At 62.1% G+C, this 23805-nt stretch overlaps 2 protein-coding genes across 2 annotated transcripts; both read right to left on the bottom strand.

Annotated features, from left to right (window-relative positions):
- Positions 1-75: 75 nt before the first annotated feature.
- On the bottom strand, positions 76-14568 carry LOC146764866 (splicing factor 1-like). The gene is given in 15 exon segments (XM_085563657.1): positions 76-1515; positions 1518-1588; positions 2068-2217; positions 3530-3589; positions 4730-4973; positions 5828-6002; positions 6458-6565; positions 6646-6761; positions 6840-7023; positions 7439-7528; positions 7634-7786; positions 9589-9664; positions 11854-11979; positions 13134-14033; positions 14514-14568. Coding segments are annotated over 15 exon segments (2784 nt in total). The 3' UTR covers positions 76-1239.
- LOC146764865 (menin-like) lies at positions 14217-23322 on the bottom strand. The gene is made up of 10 exons (XM_085563911.1): positions 23234-23322; positions 21552-22000; positions 20430-20638; positions 19671-19799; positions 19524-19564; positions 19319-19406; positions 19090-19226; positions 18513-18627; positions 18138-18302; positions 14217-17204 (listed from the first exon to the last, which is right to left on the bottom strand). Exons 1-10 carry the CDS (start codon positions 23305-23307, stop codon positions 16752-16754), a joined length of 1860 nt encoding a protein of 619 aa, XP_085420037.1. The 5' UTR covers positions 23308-23322; the 3' UTR covers positions 14217-16751.
- Positions 23323-23805: the final 483 nt, after the last annotated feature.

The following is a 23805-nucleotide window of genomic DNA, read 5'->3' as shown; positions in this document are numbered from 1 at the left end:
GGTTTCACGGCGGGGGGGAAGGGACACGGTGAAACCCGACCCCGGTGACGCGGGGGGGGGACACGGGACACGAAATGAGGGGGGGCCCAACGGGGGTCCCGCTCCTTTATTCATACACAAAAAAAGCGCGGGGGGAGGGGGCGCGGGGGGCTCTACAAGGGGAGGGGAGTTTTATTTTTTGGGGAGGGGGGGGCCCAGAACGAAGAGGGAGTAACACAGGAGAGGGGGACCCCGAGATTTTGGGGGGGGGAGGGCTCAGGTTTGTGTCGCTGCACCCCCCCCCAACTCCCCCCCATTTCTGCCCCCCGCCCCCTCCTCAATTCAGGGCCGCCCCTGAGTTGGGGATTTTTGGGAGGGGTGGGAGGTAAACCAGTTCACAAGGTGGTCCCGGGGGGGTTTTGGGTGGGGGAACCCCAAAATCCATCAGTTCATGGAGGGGGGAGCTCCCCATTGTGGAACAGCCCATGGTAGAAGATGGGGGGGGCTCCATGTGATGGAACAGCCCATGGGGGGGCAGGGGGTCTCCCCAAAATGGATCAGTCTGGGGGGGGGGGCTCCCTGATTTTATTGGGGAGGGGGGTCCCCACAATCCACCAATCCTGAGGGGGTCCCCATGGTGTTTTTGAGGGGGGGTCCCCACAATTAATCAGTCCTCGATGGGGGGTCCCAACAATGGATCAGTCCTTGAAGGGGGGATCCCCATGATGTTTTTGAGGGGGGGTCCCCATGATGTTTTTGAGGGGGGGTCCCCACAATGGATCAGTCTTTGAAGGGGGGATCCCCATGGTGTTTTCGAGGGGGGGTCCCCATGTTTTTGAGGTGGGGTCCCCACAATGGATCAGTCCTTGAAGGGGGGATCCCCATGATGTTTTTGAGGGGGGGTCCCCACAATGGGTCAGTCCTTGAAGGGGGGATCCCCATGATGTTTTTGAGGGGGGGTCCCCACAATGGGTCAGTCCTTGAAGGGGGGATCCCCATGATGTTTTTGAGGGGGGATCCCCATGAGATGTTTTCGAGGGGGGGTCCCCATGATGTTTTTGAGGTGGGGTCCCCACAATGGATCAGTCCTTGAAGGGGGGATCCCCATGATGTTTTTGAGGGGGGGTCCCCACACTGATCCAGTCCCCGAGGGGAGGGGGGTGGGGGGTAATCCCCCGCTGTCATTTTTTTCCCCATTGTTGTTGTTTTTTTTTTTTGTTTTTTTGGGGGGGGGGTCCCCGCAGCGGCAGTGCCCGAGGCTCAGTTCTGGGGGGGCGGCGGTGGGGGCGCGGGGGGCATGCCGAAGGGGGGCAGGGCGGGCACCCCCATGCCCATCATGGTGACGAAATTAGAAGGGTCCATGGGGGGGGGCGGCGGGGGCGGGGGGGGCGCGTACATCAGACCCCCGGAGCCAGGCGGCGGCGGGGGGGGCGGGGGGGCCCCGGGGGGCAGCGGGGGCTGGACCCCGGGGGGCAAAGGCACCATGGAGGGGCTGCCGGGGAGTGGGGGGGCCCCCGAAGAAGCCCCCCCCCCCCCGCCGCACCCCCCCCCGCCTGCTGCTGCCAGGGAGGGAGGGAGGCGCTGCCAGCGCTCGTGGTGGTCGTCGTATCTGTGGTTTTTGGGGGGGGGGGGAGAGAGGGAAAAGAAGGGGGTAATTAGCACTGGGGTTAATTGGAGAGAGGGGGAATTCATGCTAAGGGAGTCTGAGGAAGGGGGAGAGCAGCCCAGCCCAGTAGTGGTGCGGGGTGATTAATGGCGGGGGTTAATTGGGGACAGGGAAGCCCCCTCCCACCTTTGTGCAGGGAATCCCCAAAAAGGAACAAGACACCCCCCCCCACCACTGCCCACCCCCAGAGCAGTTCATCTGGGATTTGGGTTAATTAGTGGGGTGTTAATTAAAGAGAAAACTCCCATTTACAAGGGAACACCCCCCCCCCTTTCCTTTCCCAAGAGGGATCAAACCACCCCCGCCCCCCCCTCTTAGGGGAACTGGGAAAAATGACCCAAACCCGTGAAATAACCCCAAAAAATCCCTCCTGCCACCCACCCCCCCACCCCCCACCGCCCCGGGGACACCCCCAGACTCACTTTGCTGCCAGGGCAAGGGGGTGCTGCTGCTGCTGGGGGGCGGCGGCGGCTGCTGCTGCCAGGGAGGGAGGGGGCCGGAGGGGGGGGGCGGCTGCCCACCGGGCGGGGGGGGCGGCGGGGGCAGCATACCCAGCGGCGGCGGCATCATACCTGGGGGGGCAAAATCTGGGGGGTCAGGGGGGGCCGGGACAGCCGGGGGCACTGGGGAGGGGGAAATCGGGGGGGTCAGGGGGAGTTTGGGGTGTCAGGACAGTCACGGGTATTGGGGAGGGGGAAATCAGGGGGGGGTCAGGGGGAGTTTGGGGCGCCAGGACAATCAGGGGTAGTGGGATCATATTGGGGAGGGGGAAATTGGGGGTATCAGGACAGCCACGGGTATTGGGGAGGGGGAAATTTTGGGGGTCAGGGGGAGTTTGGGGTGCCAGGACAGTCAGGGGTATTGGGGAAGGGGAAACTGGGGGGGGTCAGGAAGGTTTAGGGGTGTCAGGACAGTCAGTAATAGGGATACCATATTGGGGAGGGGGAAATCGGGGGGGTCAGGGGAAGTCTGGGGGTGTCAGGACAGCCAGTGACAGAGATATCATATTGGTGAGGGGGAAATTGGGGGTTCAGGGGGAGTTTGGGGTGCCAGGACAGTCAGGGGTAGTGGGATCATATTGGGGAGGGGGAAATTGGGGGTATCAGGACAGCCGAGAGTATTGGGGAAGGGGAAATTGGGGGTGTCAGGGGGAGTCTGGGGTGCCAGGACAGTCAGAGGTAGTGGGATCATATTGGGGAGGGGGAAATCGGGGGGGTCAGGGGGAGTTTGGGGTGTCAGGACAGTCACGGGTATTGGGGAGAGGGAAATCAGGGGGGTCAGGGGGAGTTTGGGGTGCCAGGACAGTCAGGGGTAGTGGGACCATATTGGGGAGGGGGAAATTGGGGGGGTCGGGGGGAGTTTGGGGTGTCAGGACAGTCAGGGGTAGTGGGATCATATTGGGGAGGGGGAAATTGGGGGTATCAGGACAGCCACGGGTATTGGGGAGGGGGAAATTTTGGGGGTCAGGGGGAGTTTGGGGTGCCAGGACAGTCAGTGACAGAGATATCGTATTGGTGAGGGGGAAATTGGGGGTGTCAAGGGGAATTTGGGGTGTCAGGACAGCCAGGGATATCGGGATCATATTCGGGAGGGGGAAACTGGGGGGGTCAGGGGAATTTGGGGGTGTCAGAACAGCCAAGGGTATTTGGATTATATTGGGGAGGGGGAAATTGGGATATTGGGGGGGGTCAGGGGGTGTCAGGACAGTCAGGGATATTGGGGAGGGGGAAATTGGGGGGGTCAGGAGGATTTGGGGGTACCAGACACCCAGTGCCAGCAGTACTGCACTGAGGGGAGCAGGGAATTGGGGGGTCAGGGGGAATTTGGGGTTCAGGCAGTTTGGGGAGGGGGTTTTGGGGTTTTTTTTTGGGGGGAGGGTCTCACCTTTTCCCTGGTGCAGGCGATAGACCCCAGAGCCCACCGGCGCATTTCCCAGGTACTGATCTTGAGGGAATGAGAGACCGTGGCCTTAGGGATGGGGGGGACCCCCCCCCACCCCCCAAAAACACCCCCCACCCCCAAAAACCCAGCCCCAAAAATCCCCTTCCCTCCTCAGCTTCACATCCAAAACCATTGCTTGGGAAAATAAGGGTTAAAAAACCCCCAAAATCCTCCCATCCCCAAATCCACAGTTTCCCCCCCCCCCAAATTCCCACTCCTCACCCCCAAAAATCCTCCGCCCCCCCAAACCAAAAAACTTCCCAGGTCGATGTTAAAGATGAACAAATGTGGCCAAATCCCCCTTTTCACCCCCAAAATCCCCCGAGCACTCCTCCCCACCCCAAAAATCCCAAATTCCTCCCTCTGCCCCAATTTCCCATGGAATCTCCCCAGCTCCCCACTTAGAAAAAAGGTGGGAGTGCCCAACGGCCCCCCTTTCACCCCCAAAAAAACCCTCTTTTTCAACCCAAAAAAACCCTTTTTCATCCCCCCAAAAAAACCCCTTTTCACCCCCAAAAAAAACCTTTTCAACACAAGAAAAAAACCTAAAAACCCCTTTTTCACCCTCAAAAAAACCCTTTTCACCCCAAGAAAACCCCTTTTCACCCCCAAAAAACCCTTTTCACCCTAATAAACCCCTTTTCACCCCCCAAAAAATCCACCCTTTCCACCCCCAAAAAAACCCTTTTCCACCCAAGAAAAAACCCTTTTTATCCCATAAAAACCCCTTTTTCACCTCAAGAAAAAACCCTTTTCACTCCCAAAAAAACCCCTTTTTCACCCCCCCAAAAAATCCTTTTCACCCCCAAAAAAATCCTTCTAACCCCAAGAAAAAACCCTTTTTCACCCCCAAAACAACCCCTTTTCACCCCCAAAAAAACCCCTTTTTCACCCCCCAAAAAAAAACCTTTTCACCCCCCCAAAAAAAACACTTTTCACCCCCAAAAAAATCCTTTTCACCCCAAGAAAAAACCCTTTTTCACCCCCAAAACCCCTTTTCACCCCCAAAAAAACCCCTTTTTCACCCCAAGAGAAAACACTTTTTCACCAAAAAAACCCTTTTCACCCCAAAAAACCCCCTTTTCACCCCAAAAAAACCCCTTTCCCCCCCCGAGCCCCCTCCCCAGGCAGGATCGTCCGTACCCATGTGGTGGGGGCCGGGGTGGCCCGGGGGGTGCGGCCCCCCGCCCATGGGGGGGTGGTGGGGCTGCATCCAGGGGGGGGGCCCGTTGGGGGTGTGCTGCATGGGGTGCCCCCCATGCCCGCCCCCCATGCCAGCCATGGGGTGGGGGAAGCTGTGGGGACCCCCGGGACCCCCGGGCCCCCCGTGCAGCCCGTGGTAGGGGCGGTTCTCCGAGGGCGCCGAGCTCATCCAGGGGGGGCGGCTCTGGGGGGGTGAAAAAGGGGGTCAGGGGGGTTTGGGGGGTCGCAGGGTTACAGGGGTTCTGAGGGGATGGAGCTCATGCGGTGGGGGGAGGAAATTGGGGGGTCAGGAGGGTCTGTGGGTCATTTGGGGGGGGCTGGGGGTCACAGGAGGGGTCACTGCTCCCCACTCCCACCTGGCTGGTTCTGGGGTAGATGTGAGGGTTCTGGGGGTGCCCAGAGGTGTTTTTTGGGGTGGGGGTCACTCCCCAGGGGATGATGACCCCCCTGCCAGGTGATCAGGGCTGGTTTTGGGGTGGTTTTGTGGGGTCAGGGATGGATGTGTGGATCCTGGGGTCACTCACTGGAGAGAACTGTTCCTACACCTCCCAATGGGTTGTTTTTTGGGGGCAGTTGTGTGAATTCTGGGTCTTCCCAGAGGTGTTTTTTGGGGGGTCACTCACTGACGAGGGGAGCTGTCCCCACACCTCACAATGGGTTGTTTTTTGGGGGTGGTTCTGTAGGTATGTGAATTCTGGGGGTTCCTGGAGGTGTTTTATGGGGGGTCACTCACTGGGGAGAGGAGCTGTCCCCACACCTCCCAATGGGTTGTTTTTTGGGGTGAGTTGTGTGAATTCTGGGTCTTCCCAGAGGTGTTTTTTGGGGGGTCACTCACTGGGGAGAGGAGCTGTCCCCACACCTCACAATGTGTTGTTTTTTGGGGGAGTTGTGTGAATTCTGGGTCTTCCCAGAAGTGTTTTTTGGGGGCGTCACTCACTGGGGAGAGGAGCTGTCCCCACACCTCCCAATGGGTTGTTTTTTGGGGTGAGTTGTGTGAATTCTGGGGGTGCCCAGAGGGGTTTTTTGGGGGTCACTCACCGGGGGGGGCTGTCCCCCAGCCTGGCTGGCGGCACGGTGGCTGCTGGACAAGGGGCTGTTGTTGTGGGCGGCGTTGGAGCTCACGGACACCGGGGCCTCGCCCAGCTCGGCCATCAGGGACAGGTACTCCTTGTCCATCCGGGCCTTGTCCTGCGCCGACTGCGGGTCCCCAGGCCTGGCAACCCGGCGGGATGGTGAGCTTGGGGAGGGGGGGCTGCACCCCCAAATCCCCCACCCCACCTCTGGCCACAGGGGTGGTTCCCGTGCATGGCTCAGGAAAAGCTCAGGGGGGGTTTCAGAGGGGCTTGAGAGGATTTAAGGGTATTTGGTGGGGTTTTGGGGATGTCTCAGGGAGACCTCCAAGGGGGTTTTGAGGACGTGGTGGAATCCCAGGGAAGTTCAGAGTGGATTTTGAGGGATCTGGGGAAGGTTTGGGGAAATCTCTGGGCTGATTTAGGGAATCTCAAGGTTTGGGAACACTTGAGATCTCAGGGATTTAAGGAGCATTTGTAGGGAGTTCAGGCAGAGATCTCAAGAGTTTTGGGAGGATCTCAGGAGGATCTGGTGTGTTTTTGTGGGACATTTAGGGAATCCCCAAAGGAGGATCTGGGGGTTTATTTTGGGGGTCACCTGGCAAACTTGCAGTCGGAGGCGATGTGCCCGGCCCCGCCGCACTTGGTGCACACCGTGGTGTTGGTGATGCTGCGCGTCTCAGTGCTCTGCCACGGCCTCAGGATGCTGCCGAGGGGGATCAGGGTTATTTAGGGTTTCTGGGGGGTTATTTAAACATTAATTAGGGGGGGTGGGACCCCTCTGACCGGTTGTCATCCTCCCGCAGGGTCCCGTTGAGCCGCGCCAGCTCCCGCAGCTGCATTTTGCGCAGGTCGTTCTGGTCCTCGGGGGTCTCGATGCCCTGCTTCAGGATGTTCCTGATCTGGGGGGCACAGCGGGTGTCAGACGGGGTGGGCTGCACCTCCAGACCCCCCCAAACCCCTCGGGGACAGCCCCGAACCTGCTCCACGGCTTTCTTGACGTTCTCCATGGTGTTGGCGGTGACGAGGGCGTGCAGGGGCTCATCCTCGCCGGGCAGCATCTGCCCGTCCTTGCGGCCCACCTTGCCCTCCTTCACCGAGCCCTTGCCCCTGATCATGATCTTGGCGTTGCACTCCTTCTCGATGTTCTTCAGCGTGTTCCCCCTGCAGCGGGGCACCGGGGATTGCTGGGGGGCCCTCGGAGCTCCCACAGAGCCCTCCTCGCCTCCTTCCCCCTCCTTGCCCTGGGGTTCGTGCTCCTCTTCCGTGTTCTGCTCGGGAATTTTGGGGGGTCCCACCTCCCAGATTGGGGGGATGGATCCCACAGGTCCATCGGGGCACCCACACTGGGGGGAGTGGGGACCTGGTTCATCAGGAGCTCAGGCTCGTTATGGATAGGGGTGCGTCATTAACAGCCCTGTGTTAATTAGGGGGGATTGAGAGGACAAGGGGGCAAAGGGACACCCACTAGGACCCTACAGGTGTTGGCACGCGGACCCAGCACATCCCTGGGGTGAAGCTGAGGGGATCCCTCCCAGCCCCAGAGCCCTGCCACCCCCCAGGATCTGGGGGTGCCCACCTGGGCCCAATGAGGAGCCCCACGAAGTTGATCTCGGGGTACTCATCCTGCGGGATCATCACCTTGTCGCTCACCCGCGTCGCCGGTGGCCTGGGGAAGGACAAAAATCGGGGCTCAAACGCTTGGGGGAGCCCCGAATCGGGCAGAACCAGCCCCAAATCAGGGAGCTGGGTGGGGGGGGGGGTCTCTCCTCACTTGTAGTCAGCTGGGGGCTTGAAGTCGGGGTTCAGGGCCACCATCTCGGTGATGAGGTTGTGCCTCTCCTCCTCCAGCTTCTTGCGCGTGCGGAACTCCCGCGTGTTCAGGCGCTTCCCCTCGCTGTTGTAGATGGGCTCCGGGGAGGGGGACCTGCTCCGGGGGGTGGGGGGGTCACCGGGGGGCCCCCAGACCCCTCGGGGGGGGCTGTGCCCCCAGAACCCCCTCCCCGACCCTCCCAGCCCCCGGGTGTGGGGGGGTCTTCCCTCCCCTTGCTGTTGGCGATGGGGAGGGGGATGTGGAGGGGTGGGGAGGGGTCAGGACCCCTCTGGGTGGGGGGGGGTTTGCACCCCCCAGAGCCCCCCTCCCCAAACCACCACAACCCTGCCCCCATCGCCTGCCCGTGCCACTGCCCCCACCACCCCCAGGAGGGGATAACTGGGGGGGGGGAGCATTAATTAGTGCCCAATTAAGGCCAGCAGAGCACAGCCCTCCCCTCCCCCTCCCTCTCTGCCATTTGGCCTTTGCTGGGTCAGGGTTTGGCCCCTTTGTCCCCGGTTTTGTTGTTTCTCCCTGGCTCTGCCCCGTTCCTGCTCCTTTTCTCCCAGGTTGTGCCCGGTTCTCCCCGGTTTTGCCCAATTTCCCGGTTTCTAGGAGGAAAAGGTCCCTGTCTGGGGGGGCCGCGCGGCTTTGGCAGCCCCGGAGGGAAGAGTCAAGGTCGCTTGAGCTGAGCCGTGTCGGGGTGAGAAAATCAGATTATGATTAAAAATCAGAATTATCAGCGAGGAAGGAAAAAAAAAAAAAAGAGTCAGAATCGCTCGGGTTTGGTTAAATCGGCCCTTGGCTCCCCTCCCCCCCCAAAATAGCGAATTTTGGCAGCGGCTGCAAGAAGGGAAGAGATTAAGGCGGATCCTCCAAAAACAGCCGGCGCGGGCGACAGTCGAACCTGCCCCCGGTTTGGGGGGAAAAAGCGACTTTTCGGGGTTGGCAGCAGCCGGGTCCTCGGTGGAACTGCGACGTCACTGTCCCCGCTCGTGATTAATCGTTAATTCATTAATTAATTCCCCCCCAAACCAGCGCTAACGACGCCGCAGCGGGGGAGCGGCCTCGGCCCGGGGCGCTGCAGGAGCAAGGCTGGGTTAGCGCGGGGGGCCTGCGCCCCCCCCAAACCTGGGAGACCCCCAAAACCTGGGGCTGTGTGTGTGGGGAGGGCGGAGGTGTGACCCCCAAAACCTGGGGGGCCGGAGGGTGCCCCCCTGCCCCCGGTCCTGGGACTCGGGAGGGCCCCCCCGGGGTGAGGGACCCCCGGAAGGGGAGGGATCCCTGAGGACACAGGGACCCCCCCGGGGTTGGGGACCCCCCCAGAGATGGGGACCCCCCCAGAGTAGGGGTCCCTGAGGGGTGAGGGTCCCCCCCTTGCGGGTTGGAGGGACCCTGCCCTGCCCTGGCACAGAAAAACGGGGCCAAAACAGGAGGAAAAGGTGAAGAGAGGGAGCGGAGGGGGGAATTTGGCCCTTTGCAGGGGCAGCGGCAGCTCTGCCCCCCCCCAGAGACAAATTGGGGTGAAAAGGGGGGAAAGGAGAGGGAAAAGGGGGTGCAGTGGGGCCCTGGGTGCTCGTTAAGCCCCCAGAGCTCATTAAGCCACCGCTGCGGGTCGTTAATCCGCACCTAACGACGCCCAGGCCGGGCGCGGAGAGCAGCACCCCCAAACTCAGGGGGGAACACCCCAAAATCGGGTGGGGGGAGGCCCTGGTTTAGCAGGGGGGTGTCCAGAGCAGCACCCCCAAATCCAGAGGGGGGGAATTATGCGGGAGGGGGTCCCCGAGCTGTCCCGGGCTGGGGGCACTGCCGGGGGTCTCCCGTGCGCTGCTTGCGGCTGCCGGGGGTCCCGGGGGGTGCCCAGGTCTGGGGGGGCCCCGGGGGTGCCCGGGGGGGCAGGGGGGGGAGGTCCCGACCTGTCCTCGGGGTTAGGGGGGATGCCCAGGTCTCCCGTGCGCAGTTTGCGGGTCAGGTCTTCGATCTGCAGTTGCACTGGAAGGAACCCGGTCCCGGAGAGGTGAGAGAGACACAGTTACAAAACACCCACATTTCACCCCAAAAAAAAAACCCCATTCCTCCCCCAAAATACTCCTTACCCCAGGTTAACACTCTTTTTGTTTTGTTTTTGTTTTGTTGTTTTTTTTTTTCTCTACCTACACCGGCTCCATGGCACCAAAACCAGGCATTACTGCCCTAAAACCAAACGGTTACGGTGAGAAAAAGCAGGTGTTGTTACCTAAAATTGACATTATTAGCAGTAAAATACACCTTCTTAGCAATAACAGCAGGTTATTACCTCAAAAAACACATTGTTACCCCAAAAAACATGTTATTACCAAAAAAAGCAGGTTATCACGTAAGAAAAAAAGTCACATTGTTATAAAAAAAATCACAGGATTACCCAAAAAAGCACATTATTACCAAACCGCCTGGCATTCTTATGGAAAATCTAGAGATTGTTATCATAAAACCAGACATTATTACCTAAAATAGAAGATTATCAGTCAAAAAAAGACATTATTTCCTAGAATACCACACTGTTACCTAAAATGTGAGATTATTTACTACAGAAGGTAAACGTTATTACCTAAAACAACCACACTTTTGTCTAAGACAACCACAATTTTACCTAAAATGAGAGATTATTCCTAAAAAAATAGACATTGCCTAAAATAACCACATTATTACCCAAAACACATGACTACTACTAAAAAAAGCAACTGTTATTACCTAGAACAGGAGATGTAATTAAACATAGTCATTATTACCTAAACCACCTGAATATTACTAAAAATGAAGGTTATCAGAATAAGATTGGTACCTTAAAACACACAATAACATCTAAAAATACATCATTACCAAAAAATGAACGTTGTTAACCAAGAGATTGTTGCATTAATAGGATACATTTTCACCTAAATCTGCACATTATTACCCAAAATTGCAAGTTTTGGCTTAATTTACTTTCCCTAAGTCCCACAGGGGTTCTGATCCTGAACCCCAGGGGAGTTGTGACCCCAAGTTCTGCTGGGATGCTGCCCCCAAATTTCCCAGATCTACTCCAAAATTTGGGGCTGTTACTGATGCGAACACGGGGGATCTAATCCCAAATCCTTGAGGTTTAGCCCCAGAATCTCAGGGGGTTCTAACCCCAATTCCACAGGGACTTTAACCCAAAAACCTGTTGGTTCTGACCCTAAAATCCCATTTTCCTCTCCAAAATTTTCCAATGTGGGTGTGCTCCTGCTTGCACCTCAGCTTTGGGGGGTGGGCAAAGAAATCCGAGCCCAAACTCCGAGTTCTGACCCTAAACCCTGAGCTCTGACCCTAAACCCCGAGTTCTCACCCTAAACCCTGAGCTCTGACCCTAAACCCCGAGTTCTCACCCTAAACCCTGAGCTCTGACCCTAAACTCCGAGTTCTGACCCTAAACCCTGAGTTCTCACCCTAAACTCCAAGTTCTGACCCTAAACCCTGAGTTCTCACCCTAAACTCCGAGTTCTGACCCTAAACCCTGAGCTCTGACCCTAAAGCCTGAGTTCTCACCCTAAACTCCGAGTTCTCACCCTAAACCCCAAGTTCTGACCCTAAACCCCGAGTTCTGACCCTAAATCCCGAGTTCTGACCCTAAACTACGAGTTCTGACCCTAAACCCCGAGTTCTCACCCTAAACCCCTGAGCTCTGAGCCCTAACCCTGAGCTCTGAGCCCTAACCCAGAGCTCTGACCCTAAACCCTTGAGCTCTGACCCTAAACCCTGAGCTCTGACCCTAAACCCCGAGCTCTGACCCTAAACCCCGAGTTCTGACCCTAAACCCCGAGCTCTGACCCTAAACCCTGAGCTCTGACCCTAAACCCCGTGTTCTCACCCTAAACCCCGAGCTCTGATCCTAAACCCTGAGCTCTGACCCTAAACCCCGAGTTCTCACCCTAAACCCTTGAGCTCTGACCCTAAACTTCAAGCTTTGACAATAAGCCCCGAGTTTTAACACTAAACTCCGAACTCTGACCCTAAATCCCGAGCTCTGACCCCAAACCCTGAGCTCTGACCCTAAACCCCAAACTGAGCCCACACCCCAAGCTCTGACCCTAAACCCCGAGTTTTCACCCCAAACCCCGAGCTCCGAGCCCGTTCCCGGGGCCGGTGCCCCCGCAGCCGCGGTTGTCCCCCCGAGCCGTTACCGATGTAGGCGCGCTCCTGCTCGCGCGTCAGCCCGGGCGGGATCACCGTGGGCATCCCCGGGATCACCGTCTTCTGCTCCAGCGAGTCCTGGTTCCAGCGGCTGCGCTTCCGCTTCCGCGGGAAGTCTGCGGGGAAAGCGCCGCGATTCGGGCAGGTCCGGCAGCGATTTGGGCAAATGCAGAAGCGATTTGGGCAAATCCAGAAGCGATTTGGGCAAACCCGGCAGCGATTTGGGCAAACCCGGCAGCGCTGACCCTCCCCGAGGGGCACCGGGGATTTGTTCGGGGGGTTCCCAAAAAAGTCCCGTGCCCACAGTGGGGACATTGTGGGGGTCGCTGGCCCCGACAGGGGATTTGGGGGTGTTTTGGGGGGGTTAAGAGGTGAAGCTCTGTCCCCCGGGGGGGTTCGGGGGTCCCGTTCCGAGGGTTCCACCTTGGCCGCCCGTGTCCTGACGCGTGTCCCGGCGGCGGGGGGGGACAAGGCGGTGTGGGGGGAGCGGGACGCCCCAAAATCAGGGGGATCCCAGACCGGGGACCCCAGAATTGGGGGGGATCAAAGCCCGGGGACCCCAGATTGGGGGGGATCAGAGCCCGGGGACCCCAGAATCGGGGGGGATCAAAGCCCGGGGACCCCCAAATTGGGGGGGATCAGAGCCCGGGGATCCCCGAACTGGGGGGATCACAGCCCGGGTACCCCAGAATTGGGGGGATCAGAGCACGGGGATCCCCAAATTAGGGGGGATCAGAGCCCGGGGACCCCAGACCGGGGGGGATCAGAGCCCGGGGACCCCAGACCGGGGGGGATCAGAGCCCGGGGACCCCAGACCGGGGGGGATCAGAGCCCGGGGATCCCCAAGTTGGGGGGATCAGAGCCCGGGGACCCCCAAATTGAGGGAATCACAGCCTAGGAACCCCCGCATTGGGGGGATCACAGCCCAGGGACCCCAGAATTGGGGGGATCAGAGCCTAGGGACCCCCGAACTGGGGGGGATCACAGTCCGGGGACCCCCGAATTGGGGGGATAACAGCCCAGGGACTCCCCAGATTGGGGGAATCAGAGCTAGAGCCCCCCTAATCGCGGGGATCAGTGCCCGAGTACCCCCAAACCGGGGGACCACAGTCCGGGTACGCACAAGTCAGGAGGATTAAAGTCCCGGGGACCCCCAAACTGGGGGGGAATAACCCGGGGACGCCCCCCAGCCCCTCCCCACGACCCCCCCCCGATGCTCGCCCCCCACCCCACCCCGCGGACCCCCCGGTACCCCCGCCCCGGGCCGTACCTGCCCTCCGGGGCTTGTGCGCGGCGCCCGCCCGTCCCCCCGCGTCCCCGGGCCCGGCGCCCGCGCCCCCCGCGCCCTCCTCGGGCCGCGGCTGCTGCGGCGCCCCCGCGGGCTGGGGGGGGGCGGCGGGGGCGGCCGGCGGAGCCCCCGCGGGAGCCGCGGGCGGGTCATGGCCGGGCGGCGGCGAGGGAAAGCGGAACTGCCCGTAGGGAGCGGCGGGCGGCGGCTGCGGGGCCGCGGGGCCGCCCGGCGGCTGCGGGGCCGCGGGGCCGCCCGGCGCCTGCGAAGGCGGAGGAGGCGGCGGCGGCGGCTGCGCCGGCGGCTGCGGCTGCGGAGGCGGCGGAGGAGGCGGCGGAGGAGGCGGCGGAGGCGGCAGAGCCGCGAAGGGGAAAGCGGCGGCGGCCATGGGGGCGCGGGAGGCGGCGGGGCCGGGAGCGGGGCCGGGCTGGGCCGCGCTCGCCCCGGTCGCCATAGAACGGCCCCCGCGCGGCCTTCGCGAACCTTCCACGCCGCCGCGCCGCGCGCGCCGCGCTGATTGGCCGCGCCGCCCGTCGATCAACGGGAGAGCACACCGCGATTGGTTGAGGGGGCTGTCCGTCAGCGCGGCGGCCGCGGGGATTGGCCGGAGAGCGGGCGGGAGGGCGGAGGTGGACGCTGAGGCGCTGGCGGCGGGGATTGGTCGACGGGGCTGTCGCTCAAGCGGAAAGCGGGGGAAGGGGGGCCAGAACGGCGAGCAGTGATTGGCTGTAGCGCGGAGGGCGGAACACACCGCGGAGCCTCCACCACCATTGGCAGCACCCCGCCCCGCCCCGCGCCCGCGGACGGGGACAGCCGGAGACCCCGTGGCGGGCCGGAGTGACGTTAGCAGCAGACTTTGGCCGGGCGCAGCGGATTGGTTGGCTCATGTGTCGCTCAGGAAAGCCGCGCGCTGATTGGCGGAGACGGCGGCGGAGGGCGGGCGGGAGAGGGGCCCGCCAAAACCTCTGGCGAAGCATGGCGGGAGCTGCCCGCGCGCGGAGCATCATGGGAGCCGCCCCCTCATGAGGGGTCCGCGCCCCCCAAAAACGCAGCAGGAGGCGCCCGGTGAAACCAGCGGCAATTTTATTTTATTATCCATCATTCCACGGCCTCCCCCTCACCCGGGCTCCTGGAACTTCCCCCATCTCGGTTCTCCCCCCCCTCAAATCCGGGCCCCCCCCCCCCAAAGTCCGTTCTGAGGGTCTCCCCAAAGGTCTCGTGTTGGGCACCCCAAAACTGAGCTGTGCCCCCCCAAAAAAATCCTATTCCTTACGCCACCTCTGCTCCCCAAACCCCCCTGGTAAAGTCTCTGAACCCCCAAGTCCAAAAGTCCCCCAAAATCTGCCAGCCCCTCATCCTTACCCAGATTCCCCCCAAATTCCTGCCCAAATTTTCCCCCAAGTTCCTCCCCTCCCATTTTGGGGAGAGAATTTTGTCTGGAACCTGTTGAGAAAGGGTTGGGGGAGCTGCACCTGGGGCAGGGCCAAGCTGGAATTTTGAGGTTTTTGAGGATCCCTATGAACCTTTTTGGGATTTCCTGAGGAAGGGCAGGGGGACACTGCGTCTCCCTGGGATTTTGGATTTTTTTTGGGCTCCATTTTGGGATTTTTGGGATCCCTAGGAGCCTTTCCGTGGCCTCTTGAGGAAGGGCAGCAGGACACGGAATCTCCCAGGGATTTTGGGGTTTTTTGGGGTTCCCTTTTGGGATTTTTTGAGGTCCCTAGGAGCCCTTTCACAGTCTCTTGAGGAAGGGCAGCGGGATGCCGCATCTCCCAGGGATTTTGGGATTTTTTGGGGCTCCCTTTAGGGATTTTCAGGGTCCCTAGGAACCCTTTTGGGGTCTCTTGAGGAAGGGCAGGGGGACACTGAATCTCCCAGGGATTTTGGGATTTTTTGGGGATCCTTTTTGGGATTTTTTTGGGCTCCCTTTAGGGATTTTTCGGGGTCCCTAGGAGCCCTTCCTCGGTCTCTTGAAGAAGGGCAGGGGGACACTGCATCTCCCAGGGATTTGGGGATTTTTTGGGGCTCCATTTTGGGATCCCTAGGAGCCCTTTTGGGGTCTCTTGAGGAAGGGCAGGGGGACACTGCATCTCCCAGGGATTTTGGGATTTTTTGGGGCTCCATTTTGGGATTTTTGGGATCCCTAGGAGCCCTTCCTCGGTCTCTTGAAGAAGGGCAGGGGAACACTGCATCTCCCAGGGATCTGGGGATTTTTTGGGGCTCCATTTTGGGATTTTCAGGGTCCCTAGGAGCCCTTCCTTGGTCTCTTGAGGAAGGGCAGGGGGACACTGAATCTCCCAGGGATTTTGAGATTTTTTTGGGGCTCCCTTTAGGGATTTTCAGGGTCCCTAGGAACCCTTTTGGGGTCTCTTGAGGAAGGGCAGGGGGACACTGAATCTCCCAGGGATTTTGGGATTTTTTGGGGATCCTTTTTGGGATTTTTTTGGGCTCCCTTTAGGGATTTTTCGGGGTCCCTAGGAGCCCTTTTGGGGTCTCTTGAGGAAGGGCAGAGGGACACTGCATCTCCCAGGGATCTGGGGATTATTTGGGGCTCCCTTTAGGGATTTTCAGGGTCCCTAGGAGCCCTTTTGGGGGCTCTTGAGGAAGGGCAGAGGGACACTGCATCTCCCAGGGATCTGGGGATTTTTTGGGGCTCCCTTTAGGGATTTTCAGGGTCCCTAGGAGCCCTTCCTCGGTCTCTTGAGGAAGGGCAGGGGGACACTGCATCTCCCAGGGATTTGGGGATTTTTTGGGGCTCCATTTTGGGATTTTTGGGATCCCTAGGAGCCCTTCCTCGGTCTCTTGAGGAAGGGCAGCAGGACACGAAATCTCCCAGGGATTTGGGGATTTTTTTGGGTTCCATTTTGGGATTTTTGGGATCCCTAGGAGCCCTTCCTCGGTCTCTTGAGGAAGGGCAGGGGGACACTGCATCTCCCAGGGATTTGGGGATTTTTTTTTGGGCTCCCTTTAGGGATTTTCAGGGTCCCTAGGAGCCCTTTTGGGGTCTCTTGAAGAAGGGCAGGGGGACACTGCATCTCCCAGGGATTTGGGGATTTTTTGGGGCTCCCTTTAGGGATTTTCAGGGTCCCTAGGAGCCCTTTTGGGGTCTCTTGAGGAAGGGCAGCAGGACACTGAATCTCCCAGGGATTTGTGGATTTTTTTGGGCTCCATTTTGGGATTTTTGGGATCCCTAGGAGCCTTTCCTCGGTCTCTTGAGGAAGGGCAGGGGGACACTGCATCTCCCAGGGATTTGGGGATTTTTTTGGGGCTCCCTTTAGGGATTTTTTGGGATCCCTAGGAGCCCTTTTGGGGTCTCTTGAGGAAGGGCAGGGGGACACTGCATCTCCCAGGGATTTGGGGATTTTTTGGGGCTCCCTTTAGGGATTTTCAGGGTCCCTAGGAGCCCTTTTGGGGTCTCTTGAGGAAGGGCAGCAGGACACTGAATCTCCCAGGGATTTGGGGATTTTTTTGGGCTCCATTTTGGGATTTTTGGGATCCCTAGGAGCCCTTCCTCGGTCTCTTGAAGAAGGGCAGGGGGACACTGAATCTCCCAGGGATCTGGGGATTTTTTGGGGCTCCATTTTGGGATTTTTGGGATCCCTAGGAGCCCTTCCTCGGTCTCTTGAGGAAGGGCAGGGGGTAGGCGCCCGGCGGGGCGCGGGGCCGGCGCGGCTGCACCTGACTCTGCGCCGTCAGCTGCAGTTTGATGGCGCTGGAGTTGACCTTGGCCGCCCTCAGCAGCTCCTTCATCCCCCGCATCTTCTGCGAGCGGAACCGCAGCACCGGCCCCGGTGGCGGCGGCGGCGGCGGCGCGGCCGGGCCCGGTGCGGGGGGCGCGGGGGAGGGCTGGGGAGGGGCGGCCGGGGTCTCCTCGGGGCGGGGGGCGCGGGGAGGGGGACGGCGCTCGGGGGGTTTCTTGGGGGTGGGCGGCTCCTCGGGTTTGGATTCGCGGCGGGGACCCCGGCGGCGGCAATCGCGGGGGTCTTCGGGACCCCCCAAATCTGCCTCGGGGGGGGTGGGGTCCTCGGAGAGCAGGGTCACCTGCTGGCGCACCTGGGGGGGACACGGGGGGGCTCAGGGAGGGGGTGGAGACCCCCGCAGCGCCTCAGCAGAGGTTTTTAGGGGACCCCAGAGCACACTCGGGATCCCCCCAAATCTCTGGGGATGGCCCAAGGGGGAGATGGGGAACCCAGAACCTGCTCAGGACCCCCCCCAAAACCCCCAGGAATGCCCCAAAAAAGAGATGGGAACCCCAGAACCCACTCAGGAGCCCCCCAAAACCCCCAGGAATGCCCCAAAAAAGAGATGGGAACCCCAGAACCCACTCAGGAGCCCCCCAAAACCCCCAGGAATGCCCCAAAAAAGAGATGGGAACCCCAGAGCACACTCAGGACCCTCCCAAATCTCGTGGGATGTCCCAAAAAAGAGATGGGGAACCCAGAACCTGCTCAGGACCTCCCCCAAAACCCCCAGGAATGCCCCAAAAAAGAAAGGAGGGACCCCAGAACCCACTCAGGACCCTCCCAAACCCCCAGGAATGCCCCAAAAAAGAGATGGGAACCCCAGAGCACACTCAGGACCCTTCCAAATCTTGTGGGATGTCCCAAAAAAGAGATAGGGAACCCAGAACCTGCTCAGGACCCTCCCAAATCTCGTGGGATGTCCCAAAAAAGAGACGGAGAACCCAGAACCTGCTCAGAAACTCCCCCAAAACCCCCAGGGATGCCCCAAAAAAGAGATGGGAACCCCAGACCCCACTCAGGACCCTCCCAAACCCCCAGGGACGCCCCAAAGATGAGCTGAGGACCCCCCAAAACCCACTCAGGACCCTCCAAGGAGGACTTGGGGACCCCAGACCCTACTCAGGACCCCTCACCGAGCCACCAAACCAGCAGGGAAGTGGCCAGGGAAGGTGGCCCAGCACACGGAGGGGCTCCCCGCCCCCGGGGTCCCCCCAGACTCCCCGGGGACCCCCAAAATCCTGACCTGGCCGTCGAAGCGGCCCAGGGACTGCACCAGGAAGGTGGCCCAGCCCACGTGCAGCACCGGCGTGGGGCTCCCCTCCTCCCAGCGGCAGATGCCGTCGTAGAAGCGCAGCAGGTGAGCGAAGCACTCGGGGTCCTGCAGGGCTGGGAGACCCCCGGGGGCCCCCTGAGGACCCCCCGAGTCAGAGGGGACCCCCAAAGCTGTGGGGTGGGGGGGGAGGGCAGGGACACCCCCACCCCACCACACTGAGAACCAGCAGGGACCCCCCCCAAATTCCAACCCCCCCACGGGCAGGACCCACCCCACGCAGCCTCTCCTCCACACAAAGCCACCCGGGGGTCCCCAAATCTGGGGGTCCCCGGCTCCAGGTCCCACCTCAGCCCCCGGGGGGGGCTCGGCCGCCGCCTCCTTGAGCAGGTTGGGGATGACATCGTTGGCCACGTCGAAGAATTCCTTGTAGATCTCCTCGTCCTCACGGCAGTAATTGTAGCTGGGGGGGCAGGGGGGCTTGGGGGGCTGCCCCACGGGGTTGGGGGGCACACGGGGCTGGGGGGCACACGGGGCTGGGGGGGCTGCCCCACAGGGATCTCCAGGTGGGACCCCAGGGGTTGGGGGCACACAGAGTTTGGGGGCTGCCCCACAGGTTTGGGTGCACACGGAGCTTGGGGGGCTGCCCCACAGATGTGGAGACCCCTAAAGTGAACCCAGAGCCCACAAAGGACAAGGGGACCCCAAGAACCCAACCCTGGGTGGGGGGCACAGGGGGACATGGACCCCTCCAAAAACGGGGGGCTGGTCACCCCCCAAGAACCCCCCCCAGCCCCACAGGAGAGAGGGAGCTCCCCCAGCCCAGGGGGAGGAGCGAGACCCCAGAGGTACCCCGAGACCCCCCTAGGTACCTCCAAGGGTCCCCCCAAGACCCCAAACGCCGCCCCCCGAGCCCCCCACTCACTCCTGGATGACGGTGGCCGTGTCGGCCCAGGCCTGCAGCGCCTCCTTGACGTTCTTGTTGCGGCAGTGGAAGCCGGCCAGGTACAGGTAAGGGTAGATGTGCTCGTTGTTGTAGTAGGTGCGGGCAGAGTGGATGCCCTGGGGCGGCAGGGCGGGGTCAGCAACACCTGAGCTCACCTGGCCACGCCCCCGAGCCCCCCAAAAACCAAAAACCCCCCCCCCCAGGTCACCTGGTGGTACAGGGTGAGGGGGTCGGGTCGGCCGGGGGTGGGCTCCAGCTCCTCCAGGTCGGCCAAGTTCCCCAGCGCCATGGGGTACCTGTGGGGCAGGTGGGGGGCGGTTTGGGGGGTACCTGTGGGGCGGGCGGGGGGCAGGTCGGGGGGTCCCAGGGCAGCCTGGGGGGCAGCCCCGTGGTGGGGCGGGGGCTCCTCTCACCTGTCCAGGTGCCCCATGTCGTAGAGCAGCCAGAGCAGGCGCTGCGGGGAGAGGAAGGAGAGATGTGGGGGTGCCCCACAGCTGAGCTGGCACTGCCCCACACCTGAGCCACACCTGAGCCAGCCCTGCCCCACAGCTGCCCCACACCTGCTGCAGCTGCAGCAGCTCCAGGCTGTCGGTGTGGCCGTCGATGGACGGGTTGATGGCGCACACCATGAACGCCACCTCCATGTGCCGCGTGCAGCGCAGGTAGGAGCCCTTCAGGTACAGCCAGCTCTGGGGACAGGTGACACAGGGACACAGGTGACACAGGGACACAGGTGACACATCCCCCTGTGTCCCCTCTCTGCACTGCCCGCACTGCCTGTCCCAGGGGCTCCTCAATGTCCCCACCTGCCCAGCACCCCCTGGAACCCCCCTTGTCCCCATCCTTGTCCCAATGCGGACCCCCTGCCCTCGTACCCCTGTCCCCCCATTCCTGCACCCTCTCACCCCTCCCGTGTGCCCACTGTCCCCCTGACCCCCCACCCCCATGTCCCCACTGTCCCCCTGACCCCTCCTGTGTCCCCCTGACCCTCCCACTCCCATGTCCCCACTGTCCCCCTGACCCCTCCTGTGTCCCCCTGACCCCCCACCCCCATGTCCCCACTGTCCCCATGGCCCCTCCCATGTCCTCCATGTTCCCACTGTCCCCATGTCCCCATTGTCCCCCTGTCCCCCCTTGACCCCTCCCATGTCCCCACAGTGCCCCCCTCACCCCTCCCATGTCCCCACTGTCCCCCTGACCCCCCCTTGACCACTCCCATGTCCCCATTGCCCCCCTGACCCCTCCCATGTCCCCACTGTCCCCAGACCCCTCCCAGGTCCCCAGTGCCCCCCTGACCCCCCACCCCACATCCCCCGTACCCTCTCGGCCACCCCGGCCTGCACGGGCTGTCCCCTCCTGTCCTCGTTGCCCTTCCCGTGCCAGGTGACCTCGGCGGTCTGGGCGCCGCCGGCCCCGAAGGCCACCCAGGCGTGGTCCTCGCTCAGGGCCAGGTGCACGTCCGGCAGCCCCAGCACCTGGCAGGCGCCCACCACGGCGAAGGCCACACCTGAGCTGTCCAGCTTCGTTCCTGGGGGGGCACGGGGGTGAAGGGACACCCAGAGCCCCCCTGAGGGGTCACAGGGACACACAGAGCCCCCCAGAGGGGTCACAGGGACACACAGAGCCCCCCAAACCCTCCTGAGGGGTCACAGGGACACACAGAGTCCTCCAAACCCCCCCCAGAGGGGTAAAGGGACACACAGAGCCCCCCCTGAGGGGACACAGGGACACACAGAGCCCCCCAGAGCCCCCTGAGGGGACACAGGGACACACAGAGCCCCCCAAACCCACCCTGAGGGGTCACAGGGACACACAGAGCCCCCCAGACCCCATCCCCACCCCTGAGGGGACACAGGGGAGCTCAGGGACACACAGAAGGGACACAGGGACACCCAGAGTCCCCCTGAGGGGTCACAGGGACACACAGAGCCCCCCAGAGCCCCCTGAGGGGACACAGGGACACACAGAGCCCCCCAAACCCACCCTGAGGGGTCACAGGGACACGCAAAGCCCCCCAAACTCTCACTGGAGGGGCTCAGGGACACACAGGGTGGGCTCAGGGACACACAGAGCCCCCCAAACCCACCCTGAGGGGTCACAGGGACACACAGAGCCCCCCAAACCCCATCCCCACCCCTGAGGGGACACAGGGGGCTCAGGAACACACAGAGGGGACACAGGGACACACAGAGCTCCCCCAAACTCTCACTGGAGTGGCTCAGGGACACACAGGGTGGGCTCAGGGACGCACAGAGCCCCCCAAACCCCCCATCCCCACCCCGAGCTGTCCCCAGGGGAGGTCACCCCGCCCTGAGGGACCCCCGGAGCAGTGACAGAGCTGAAGAAGGACACAACCCCCACCAACCCCTTGGAGCAGGAGCAGCTGAGGCCTCTCCAGGTGAGACCCCGGCCCCAGCAACCCCCCCAGGACCCCTCCTCACCCGTGATGAAGCTGAAGAGGGACTGGATGTGAGCCCGGTCCTTGAAGTAGGAGCGGCTGAGGCTGTTCCAGATGACGTCGGACACTTTCCTCACCAGCTCCCGCGAGGAGCAGCCGTCGGGCCGCGGGTACAGCGACAGGTCCACGGCGCCGCGGATCTGCGCCGTGAAGCGCGCGTAGAGCGCGGCCACGATGGACAGCTCGGCCACCGGGAAGTACAAACGGGTCTGGGGGTCCGGCCCGGGCCGCGACTCGAAGGTGAGCCCCGGCACGTTGGTGGGCAGCACGCGGTTGACGGCCAGGAAATGCTCCACGAAGCCCAGCACCAACGAGAGCAGCACCAGGTCGGGCTCGGGCTGCCGCAGCTCGGCCTCGAAGAGCCGCACCACGGCGGCCACGGAGCGCAGCGGGAACAGAGCCTTCTGCCAGGCCTTCAGCCCCATGCTGCGCCTGCGGGGAGCCGGGGAGTGCGGCGGGGGGCGGCTCTGGGGGGTTTGGGGCAGTTCTGAGGGGGTTTAGGGCAGTTCTGGGGGGGTTTGGGGCAGTTCTGAGGGCAGTTCTGAGGGGGTTTGGGGCAGTTCTGGGGACTTGGGGCAGTTCTGGGGGGTTTGGGGCAGTTCTGGGGGGGGTTTGGGGCAGTTCTGGGGGGGTTTGGGCAGTTCTGAGGGGGTTTGGGGCAGTTCTGGGGCAGTTCTGGGGGGGTTTGGGGCAGTTCTGGGGGGGGTTTGGGGCAGTTCTGGGGGGGGTTTGGGGCAGTTCTGGGGGCAGTTCTGGGGGGGTTTGGGCAGTTCTGGGGGGGGTTTGGGGCAGTTCTGGGGGGGTTTGGGGCAGTTCTGGGGGGCTTGGGGCAGTTCTGGGGGCAGTTCTGGGGGGGGTTTGGGGCAGTTCTGGGGGGTTTGGGGCAGTTCTGGGGGGGGTTTGGGGCAGTTCTGGGGGGCTGGGGGGAGTTCTGGGGGGCTCGGGGCAGTTCTGTGGGGGTTTGGGGCAGTTCTGAGGGGGTTTGGGGCAGTTCTGGGGGGGTTCTGGAGGGCTCAGGGCAGTTCTGGGGGGTTGGGGGGAGTTCTGAGGGGTTTGGGGGCAGTTCTGGGGGGTTTGGGGGCAGTTCTGGGGCAGTTCTGGAGGGCTGGGGACAGTTCTGGGGGTCTTGGGGCAGTTCTGGGGGGTCTGGAGGGCTTGGGGCAGATCTGGGGGGGTTTGGGCGCAGTTCTGGGGGGGGGGTCTGGGGGAGCTGCCCACCGAGCGGAGCGGGAGCAGCGGTTTCAGCCCCTCGTGGGGAAATGGGGGAAAGAGTGGCGGGGTCCCGGGGAGATGGGGAGGGGGCTCTGGGGGGATTTACGGGGGAAAATGAGATTTTATTGGGGGGGGGCTCCCAGTGCAGCACAGCCGGGACAGAGCGAGGGGTGGGGGGGAACAACTGGGGGGGAAATGAGGGGTTGGGGGTCCTGGGGGGGGTGGGTCAAACCGGGGGCGCTCGGAGGAGAACTGGGGAAAGCCCCGGCACGGACCCGCCCCTTCCCGGCACCCCCAAACAGCGGAAACGCTCCGGGACCACCCGGGACCCTCCCCACAGAGCTGCCCCCGTGCCGGAGCCCACCCGGGACCCCCGGACTCCCCCCAGACCCGCCCCGGTGCCGGTGCCGGTCCCGGTCCCGGTGCCGGTCCCGGTGCCGCCCCCCCACTCACCGCGGCCGCCGCCGGCGCGGGCGGCGCGGGGCACGGCGGGAGGGGCGGGGCCTGCGCGCGCCGCGCGCCGCCATTGGCTGAGCGCGGGGGGGCGTGGCCTGGGGCGGGGTTAAGTGGTTGTGGCGGCGAGGGGCGTGGTCTGGTGGTGGGCGTGGTTTGCGTGGTGGGCGTGGCCACGAGTTGCTCTCTGGTCGCGCCAATTTCGCCAAAATCCCGCCGATTTCACCCCAAATTCCCCCGATTTCATCCCAAATTCCCCCGATTTCATCCCATTTCCCCTCGTTTGCATCTCCAAAATCCCGCCGATTTCACCCCAAATTCCCCTCGACTGCACTTCCAATGTCACCCCGATTTCAACCAAAATTTCCCGATTTTACACCAAATCGTCTCAATTTCACCCCCAAATCTCTCCAATTTCGCCCCAAATTCCCCCCGCTGTCACCCCAGAATCCCCCTTATTTCACCCCAAAATCCCCCCCAATTTCACCCCAGAATCTCTCTCGATTTCATCCCAAAATCACCCCCATTTCACCCCAAATTCCCCTCGATTTCACCCCAAATCCCCCCTGATT

The sequence above is a fragment of the Lonchura striata genome, chromosome 31 (assembly GCF_050655825.1).
Source record: "Lonchura striata isolate lonStrDom1 chromosome 31, ASM5065582v1, whole genome shotgun sequence".
NCBI lineage: Eukaryota > Metazoa > Chordata > Aves > Passeriformes > Estrildidae > Lonchura > Lonchura striata.
This window is presented reverse-complemented; position numbering and strand designations above follow the sequence as displayed.

Bases quoted from the DNA above. Each gene is read 5' to 3' on its own strand.
- LOC146764865 (XM_085563911.1), bottom strand. From the start codon at position 23,307: ATGGCGGCGCGCGGCGCGCGCAGGCCCCGCCCCTCCCGCCGTGCCCCG. The intron at 19,565-19,670 runs GTGTGGGGCAGC...CTCTCCCCGCAG, and splicing joins AGCTGCTGCAGCTGCAGCAG to CGCCTGCTCTGGCTGCTCTA. The intron at 19,227-19,318 runs GTGACCTGGGGG...CTGCCGCCCCAG, and splicing joins CCCTCACCCTGTACCACCAG to GGCATCCACTCTGCCCGCAC.